The 9451-nt window shown below is 44.6% G+C and overlaps 1 protein-coding gene across 1 annotated transcript; it reads left to right on the top strand.

Annotated features, from left to right (window-relative positions):
* Positions 1-2462: 2462 nt before the first annotated feature.
* lipg (lipase, endothelial) lies at positions 2463-7337 on the top strand. Its single transcript, XM_053504612.1, has 10 exons — positions 2463-2687; positions 3348-3532; positions 4416-4595; positions 4939-5050; positions 5171-5395; positions 5563-5805; positions 5945-6065; positions 6161-6385; positions 6483-6587; positions 6709-7337. Exons 1-10 carry the CDS (start codon positions 2585-2587, stop codon positions 6719-6721), a joined length of 1512 nt encoding a protein of 503 aa, XP_053360587.1. The 5' UTR covers positions 2463-2584; the 3' UTR covers positions 6722-7337.
* The last annotated feature ends 2114 nt before the right edge of the window (positions 7338-9451 follow it).

Here is a 9451-nt window from a genome sequence, read left to right as displayed (position 1 = left end):
TAATTTTTTTATTGTATTTCTTTTATTCATATTTATTTCTTATTAAAAGCTTTAATTCTTTTTTTAAGGTCACTGGCGGTCGTACAAGCATTTCACCACATTTCGTACTGTGTATAACTGTGTATGTGACAAATAAAATAAAATTTGAATTTGAAAATGTACTTAGCATTTGAAAATTATCCTAAACACCTTTAGTGTACTGGTAACACATTTGCAATACTGTGGTATATGAGGTTGTGTGTACTGTATGATACAATAAAGTATATTTGTATTAACCACAAAGTGTACTTTTTTAGTATTTGTAATTGTCCAGAAGTATAACAGCTACTGCTGCAATAAGAATATACTCATAGTGTATTAATCATGTATTTGTAACACAGCAAAAATATCTGTAATGTACTTATAATACAATAAATATATACTTACATTGTATTAATTACTGTCAGGTTTGTACGTTAGTACACACACAGCCATAGACTTTAAGTGTACTAAGTATGTTTAAAGTCGTTCCACCTTAGCACACAAAAGTATACTTAATACACCTAAAATTGTGCTTTTGTACAATTTAATTACAACTTAAATACACTTAGTATAAAATTAGTTGTTCCAAAATAGCAAACTTCAAGTGTACTAGTCATTAGTCTGGAGCAAGTACACTTAAGTACTGTATGCTTTGGCATGCTAGGATTTAATATACTTAGCATACTTTTTTTTTTTTTTTTTACTAGGGCAGGATTACAGTAGATAGTGGAAGGCCTTTAACCGGACCTGCTCCAGAGGGCGCTGTATCCTGGCTGAGCCCATGCTCTGAGCTTCCTAACTGGGATGTACCAAAAATATATCGCATGTTCTCGCCATGCTTGGTGGGTTTTCTCACGCAGCCCGAAAACATTCACATTAGGCTGATTGGTAAAGGTGTGTTTCATAGGCCCAGGGGGTGGCCAACTTGTGACTCTTTAAGCTGAAGTGTAATTCTGTTAACAGCAGAGAGGAGAAGCTCAGGAGGCACTGGGACATACCGCACCCTGACTGAATGACAATCTGATCTGATCTGTCTTTCTTCCTTTTCCATATATTTTAATCATACCTTTCTTTGAATGTGAGAGGTCTTGGCCTAAAGACGGGAAACTAATGACAGTCATATTAATGACACAACATTTTACATTGTACATTTCATCTGTTAATATACAGTACTGCTCAAAAGTTTGTACACCCTTCCTAACCCCACGGTCGTTTCTGATGTTTATTTCTTTCTACACTGTAAAACAATACTGAAGGCGTTTATCCGAAACACACAATAATCTCCTCTGAACAGTTGATATTGAGATGTATATCTGTTCCTTCTGCTCTGTAAAGCTTCATAACGGCTCTAATCTGAGGTGCTGGTTGTTAATTGGTGATTTCTGAGGCTGGTGACTCTAAATGAACTTCTCCTCTGAAGCAGAGCTCAGTTTTGGTCTTGTTTTCCTGGAAAGGTCTTCATGAGAGACAGTTTTTTGTTCCAGAAAGGTTAACCTCCATGTCTTAAAATAACAACTAAGTCATGTTGTTGTTGTCATTACATAATTACATAATTCCATATGTATTATTATTTAATGGCTTTGAAATCTTCAGTATTGTTGTTTTGAGCAGAAGCGTACATATATGTGTATAATATTATGTACAAGAAACATATTGCTTTATTTCATTGCATATTACACACACACAAACACACACACACACACACACACACACACACACACAAACACACACTGCATTATTAAATGCAGAAGATGGAAAGTACAAAAACTATTAATATATATATTTGATGATGAACAGATTTACCTCATTAATAATATATTTAATAAACAAATAAACTGAAATAAGCAATAAATGTTTAAAATGTATTATTATACAGTACATTCTGTGTAACTGTGTGAATTTGTTTCTGTTATCACCCAGATGAGGATGGGTTCCCTGGTGAGTCTGGTTCCTCTCAAGGTTTCTTCCCATTACCATCTCAGGGAGTTTTTCCCTCAGCACCGTCACCCTCGGCCCCCAGGGACGGTCTGATCATTCTGATTCACACACACTCACATTCCATACAAACTTAAATCATTCTTCTGATTGTGTGAAGCTGCTTTGCGACAATGACAATTGTTAAAAGCGCAATACAAATAAAATTGAATTAAACTTTAATAGCCTGTGTATAGGTTTATATAGACCACACACACACACACACACACACACATTGTTTTTAGTGATAAATCTTCCAGAACCTTCCATTTTAACCATCTGTGCTCCATCTGAGAGAGATAGTTTTTTTGTTTTTTTTTGTCCCATTCATTCAACCCGTAGCCACGCCCCGAACGTAAAGCGACTAGGCTCGACCAATCAGAAGGCGAGACTGAGCTCTGCCGATGGTCAGCTGACTGAGGCGAGTTTATATAAATCTTCTTGAGAACAGAACCTGCTCCGCTTCATTAATCTCCACAGAGTGTGAGGGGCAGCGCGGCTCACTTCACCTCAGGTTTACCTCAGCTTTACCCCACTTTACCTCAGCTTTACCCCCCCGGAGCGCTCCGTGTCTCTGCCCTACAGCAGGATGGTGCTGAGATTAAACACCTTTATTCCGCTCTCGCTGTGTTTAATCCTCATTCACTGCGCGCGGGATGCGCGTGCCACCCCAGAGGATGAGCGCGTGCAGGGTAAGATCTCATCTTTATTGATCTGTTCATTCACTGATGTGTGAGTTTATACACCGTGTCTGTGTTTATACACTTTATACACTCTGTGTACTGACTGAAGGAGTGAGAAACCGATCGAATTGTACTGAGTTTCATTCATCATTTCGTCTCAATCCGCCGTTAAATCTGTCTGTGTGGTAGCGAGTCAAATAGCGAGATTCACTGAACCGACTCACCTGAACACATCGACTCACACTTATAGCAGGGGAAGATTCACTGAACCGACTCACCCAAACAAAATGACTCGCTTCTGCGTTAATATTTATAGTAAATTACGTATTAAAATAGGTGTTAAGTGTGTGTGTGTGTGTGTGTGTGTGTGTGTGAGAGAGAGTGTGTGATAGAGACGCTAATGGTGAGACATAATATCTGGAAAATCAGTCACACTTTTATTGCATCATTTACATTTCTAGGAATTATCTCAGGTGTGGTCTTACCTGTGTGTGTGTGTGTGTGTGTGTGTGTGTGTGTGTTAGTTTTATGTTGTAACTGACAGCTGTGTTTACCGATGTGTAAATGTTTACTTTACTGTGTGTTTGCGTTAAAGTTGATTTGTTCCTTGGTGTTTAATGCGTTCCTGTGTTGTTGTGGTGTGTGTGTGTGTGTGTGTGTGTGTTACAGGCAGTCTGGACGAGAACCCGTCTGTAGACCCAGAGCTGCTCGATGATCAGATTAAATACAACATGCGTAAATCTGAGGATCTGGACGATGAGGGATGTTTCCTGGAGCCGGGCCGGAGCGAGGCGCTGCAGCGGTGCGGGTTCAACACCACGGCCAGAACCATCCTCATCATCCACGGCTGGACGGTCAGCACACACACTCTCGCACACACTCGCTCTCTCTCGCACACACTCGCTCTCTCTTGCACACACTCGCTCTCTCTCTCGCACACACTCGCTCTCTCTCTCGCACACACTCGCGCTCTCTGTCTCGCACACACTCGCGCTCTCTGTCTCGCACACACTCGCGCTCTCTGTCTCGCACACACTCGCGCTCTCTCTCTCGCACACACTCGCGCTCTCTCTCTCGCACACACTCGCGCTCTCTCTCTCTCGCACACACTCGCGCTCTCTCTCTCTCGCACACACTCGCGCTCTCTCTCTCTCGCACACACTCGCGCTCTCTCTCTCTGCACACACTCGCGCTCTCTCTCTCTCGTACACACTCGCGCTCTCTCTCTCTCGCACACACTCGCGCTCTCTCTCTCTCGCACACACTCGCGCTCTCTCTCTCGCACACACTCGCTTGTGTGTGTGTGTGTGTGGTGATGAGTACAGACCGTGTACTGATGTCATGTGATATTTCCCATAACAGACTTAATACAGCTGATAGTGTTTTCTGTTAAAATCCTCAGTGATTACATCATCATTACATCATCAACACACATTTCTGGCTCTTATAAAGATACATAACGTATTGGTACAATACAGTCACTTTATACTGTTCTCTCTCTCTCACTCACACACACACACACACACACACACACACACACCCTACCCTCCCCTCTCTCACCTGCACATGATTGTGTGTGTGTGTGTGTGTGTGTGTGTTTGTGTGTGTGTGTGTGTGTTTTTGACGTTCCTGGTCTAAAACTGTCTCTTAAACATCAAACACACTCTGGAATGTCTCACCTGGTTCCTCCCTCTGTGTGTGTGTGTGTGTGTGTGTGTGTGTGTGTGTGTGTTACAGATAGGAGGAGTGTTTGAGAGCTGGATGTATAATCTGGTAGCGGCGGTGGTGAGGCGCGAAGCCGAGGCCAACGTCATAGTGGTGGACTGGCTCGCTCTGGCGCATCAGCTTTACCCCGACGCCGTCAATCACACACGCCACGTCGGGCACCACATCGCCATGCTGCTCAACTGGCTACAGGTATACACACACACACACAATCTGTCGTTCTCTCTCCAGTGCAGCTGAGGAGTCTATAGTGTGTGTGTGTGTGTGTGTGTGTGTGTGTGTGTGTGTGTGTGTGTGTAGGAGTGGGGTGGGGCGGTGTAGTATTGTATAGTGTAGTGTGTTAGGTGTGTATAGTGTGTGTAGGTGTGATAATTATAGTAGTGTGTGTTAGTGTGACTATAAACACAGTGCTGATTAGATTACACTTCTATTAACTGCTATTAAACACTCAGGTAAGATAAAGCAGTGTGTATCGGTGTTGATGTTAATGTGTGTGTGTGTGTGTGTGTGTGTGTGTGTGTGTGTGTGTGTGTAGGATGAAGAGCAGCTGCCCCTGGAGAAGGTCCATATGATCGGTTACAGTCTGGGAGCTCATGTAGCGGGATACGCCGGAACGTTCGTTCATGGTACAGTCGGACGTATAACAGGTACGCGCACACACACACACACACGCGCGCACACACTCGTATACAGTCTCTAATGTGTCACACTGCCGGTGTGTGTGTGTGTGTCCGGTGATGGCTAATCAAAGGGTATCTGTCTGACAGGGCTGGACCCGGCCGGTCCCATGTTTGAGGGGGCGGAGCCACACAAGCGCCTCTCCCCAGACGACGCGGAGTTCGTGGACGTCCTGCACACGTACACACGTGAAGCTCTGGGCGTGAGCATCGGCATCCAGCAGCCCATCGGACACATCGACATCTACCCCAACGGAGGGGACGTGCAGCCCGGCTGTGCCCTCGGGGACATCCTGTCCTCCGCTGCCACGGGGGGTAAGACCCGTCCACGCACACACACACACAGGAGAGACGAGCTGATTTGGTTAAGGGGCGGGGCCTAAAGCATAACCAGTTTTACAGTAAGAGCTTGGAACAGAGCCCTAATGCTTTGTGTGTGTGTGTGTGTGTGTGTGTGTGTGTGTGTGTGTGTGTGTGTGTAGACTTCATGGAGGTGATGAAGTGTGAGCATGAGCGCGCGGTGCACCTGTTTGTTGACTCTCTGATGGATAAGGATCACGTGAGTTTCGCGTACCAGTGCACGGGGCCGGAGCGCTTCAATAAGGGCATCTGTCTGAGCTGCAGGAAGAACCGCTGCAACCACGTGGGCTACAGCGCGCGCAGCGTCCGCACCAGGAGGGACACCAGGATGTACCTGAAGACACGCGCAGACACGCCCTTCTCTGGTCAGTACCTCACCTGGAACCCGCTACTCACTCACACACACACACACACACACACACACACACACACCTGTACTGCCCACCTGACTGGTGTCTGACCCCGTCTGTGTTACACCCCCTCCCCCCTCCCCCTCCCCCACAGGTTACCACTACCAGATGAAGATGCACGTCTTCAACAGGAAACACTCTGATGATGCAGATCCAACCTTCTACGTCAAACTGTACGGAGCTCACAACGACACGGAGGACATCCACGTCGAGATGTGAGTGTGTTTCTGTACACACACACACACACGCGCAACATAAACAAAAAGATTCAGTAAGTAACACCTGTTTTGTGTGTGCGTGTGTTTTGCAGTGTTGATGGTGTGGGTTTAAACCTCACCAACACGTACCTGGTGTTTACGGAGAAGGACATCGGCGAGCTGCTGAAGATCCGTTTGAGTTGGGAGAGCCCGACCCAGTCCTTCTCGGCCGTGTGGAAACACATCAAGTCGTTCTGGTCCAGTTCCTCAAGTGCCCAGAGTACCAAAGTCCTGCAGGTCCGCCGCATCCGCGTCAAGTGTGGAGAGACGCAGAAGAAGTGAGTCCCGCGCTTATAACACCCTCTTAATGCAATATTACACTTGTGTATGGACAGTGCTAATAACGTGTGTGTGTGTGTGTGTGTGTGTGTACAGATTCACGTTCTGTGCAGAAGACATGTCCGACATGGACATCACCCCGGGGAACTCTCTCACCTTCGTGAAGTGTCGTGACGGCTGGGAGGTAAAGCCGAGGAAACGGTAATGAGCCTGAGAGCTAGCACATGTGGCTAATGCTAACACGGTGGTGTGTGTGTGTGTGTGTGTATGACTCGTCACACAGCAGGAGTGTAAAGTGCTGCGCTCTTCTCTCTGCCCACAGGATCCACACGTGAGTCGACTCGGCCATGCGAGTGGATGTGGATCGGGACGCGGTCGCGCTCTCCACAGTCTGAGCACTTTTTGTCTGTGGGATTCTTGTTTTGTTCACTTTCAGGACTCTGAGTGAGTGTGTGTGTGTGTGTGTGGTGTGTGTGTGTGAAGGAGGATTTTGTCTGCAATATTTTGATATTCATTTACACAGGTGTATTTATTTGTGAACATTATTTAAACCAGCCTGTGACCACACCAGCAAGTATGAGTGTGTGTGTGTGTGTGTGTGTGTGTGCGTGTGCATGCACAAGTGTGTGAGAGTTACCGTGGTGATTGTAATGTTTCGTTTTAATTTGGGACTTGATTTTTTTTTTTTATTCATGAAGGCACTGCAGTATAACAGCTTTATTTATCAAAGCTGTTACTAAATAACGTTATTTTTACGTGTATGCATATGTGTGTGTGTGCGTATGTGCCTGTGTGTGTGTGTGTGTGCGCACATGGCTACAAGATGTTCACAGTTCTCATTATTATTGGAGCTGAGAGATCATCGCTGTAAGTCCTTTGGAGAGAAACGTTACCATGATCATGTTTCTGTGTGTACATGCTGTATTTAAAAACAGTAAATTGTTTACAGAAAAAAAATCAAGTGTGTTTTTTGAGCTCACTCACACATCTGGAATGCAGTTAAAAAAAACAGATAATATATATTCAGGTAAATAAATTGAGTACCTACAGCAATAAATGGATAATAAATAAATAAATAATACATCCTGGAAAGTGATGTCATTGCTTTAGAAGCTTCTGATAGGCTAATGGACAACATTTAAAATCAGCCAAAACCTGAAAAAAACTGGAAGCCTCCGCAAGGTTCATCCGTTAGTGTGACTCCCAGCTTGTCTAAAATCCACAATGACCTTCATCTCCTTGGTGTTGAACTCCAGGTTGTTGTCCTCACACAATGCCATCATGCTACTGGATGCTGGACCTCCTCCCTGTAACCCATCTCATCATTACTTCTTATCAGAGCCAACGCTATGGTGCTTTTATTCAGTTTGATTCAATTGTCACTGTCGCTACTTTACACAATCGAAAGAATTATTTAAGGTTGTATGAGATGTGAATGTGTATGAATCAGAATGATCAGATCATCCATCATAAACGAGCCAAGGGCGATGGTGCTGAGGGAAAAAACTCCCTGAGATGGCAATAAGAAGAAATCTTGAGAGGAACCAGACTGAACAGGGAACCCATCCTCATCTGGGTGATAACGGATAGCAGGGATTGATCTGCACTCATCCTGTGTGTTAGGTGGCTGGAAGTTCAGTATAACAGGAGATGTGGAGAAGTTCATATGGAGTCCAGTTGGTTATTGGAGACTCGGGTAGACTGTAGGAAACTCCAGTCCTGAACTATCAAGTGACTGCAGTCATGAGTCCTTAGAGAAACAGCTGTCTGCATCAGGCGAGGACAGGACTGTCTTCATGGTAGAGTGGAGCCATCCCCAGACACTACATGCATCCCAGACAGACCACACAGAACGTCCATGTGACGAGATCTCCAACCAGAAAAGGGACACCAGGACGAGTTGGACAGGTCCAGAGGACAGAGGAGGTCTGGATCACTGGCAGCTCAGAAGGGATATGTATAGAGAGACAGAGAGAGAAGGAGAGATAACAGGTCTGGTCACAGTCACACAATGTATAATGTGAATGTATATTAACTGTAGAGTGCAAGCAGAGACTCCGGGCGGAACAAACTATGACATCATAAGTAAAAGGGAGAGCCAGAAGGAAACACAAACATGAGGGGGAACTGACATGTAAAGCAAACAATCACCTCACCGTCAACAAACCTGAGTGATCAATGAGAGTGAGGAAGACAGCATCCAAACATACCAGTTCACCATAATACTCTACGTCCATGAGTCCCCCAGATCTGCTGCTTTACCTAAGGCTAATCTATTTATAAAAATGCTTGGCTAAATAAATAGGTTTTTAGCCTGGACTTAAACACTGAGACTGTGTCTGAGTCCCGAACACTATTTGGAAGACTATTCCATAATTTTGGGGCTTTGTAAGAAAAAGCTCCGCCCCCAGCTGTATTTTTCATAATACGCGGTACTGACAAGCAGCCTGCATCCTTTGATCGAAGTAGGCGTGGCGGATCGTAAGACACTAGCAGTTCGCTCAGGTACTGCGGCGCGAGACCATTTAATGCTTTATATGTCAAGAGAAGTATTTTAAAATCAATGCAAAATTTCACAGGGAGCCAATGGAGTGAAGATAAGATAGGGGTGATGTGCTCATATCTTCTGGTTCTGGTGAGGACTCTCGCTGCTGCATTCTGGACTAGCTGAAGCTTGTTTAAGCATCTAGCTGAACAACCAGACAGTAAGGCATTACAATAGTCCAACCTAGAGGTGATAAAAGCATGAACTAGATGTGAATGTAAGTTTAAAGCAGTAGCGCGGCGCTGTGTGTACATTATTACTGTGACACACTTGAATTGAGACAAGATAGTGATCTGAGATAACTTCAGATAGTGGAATTGTGAATAAATTTCTTATACTTAATCTGAATAATGTTATTAAATCTAAAGTGTGACCTGCTTTATGAGTGGGTCCTACTACACACTGATTTACTCCTACTGAGTCCAGTATAGACATAAATGCTGTTCTCAGAGGGTCTTCTGGGTTTTCAAAATGAATATTAAAATCTCCAGCAATTAACACTTTGTCTACAGAAACGACT

The sequence above is a fragment of the Clarias gariepinus genome, chromosome 9 (genome assembly GCF_024256425.1).
Source record: "Clarias gariepinus isolate MV-2021 ecotype Netherlands chromosome 9, CGAR_prim_01v2, whole genome shotgun sequence".
NCBI lineage: Eukaryota > Metazoa > Chordata > Actinopteri > Siluriformes > Clariidae > Clarias > Clarias gariepinus.
Note: the sequence above shows the minus strand (reverse complement) of the source record. Positions and strands in the feature narration are given on the sequence as shown.

Bases quoted from the DNA above. Each gene is read 5' to 3' on its own strand.
- lipg (XM_053504612.1), top strand. From the start codon at position 2,585: ATGGTGCTGAGATTAAACACCTTTATTCCGCTCTCGCTGTGTTTAATC. The intron at 5,051-5,170 runs GTACGCGCACAC...TCTGTCTGACAG, and splicing joins TACAGTCGGACGTATAACAG to GGCTGGACCCGGCCGGTCCC. The intron at 5,806-5,944 runs GTCAGTACCTCA...CCTCCCCCACAG, and splicing joins CGCAGACACGCCCTTCTCTG to GTTACCACTACCAGATGAAG.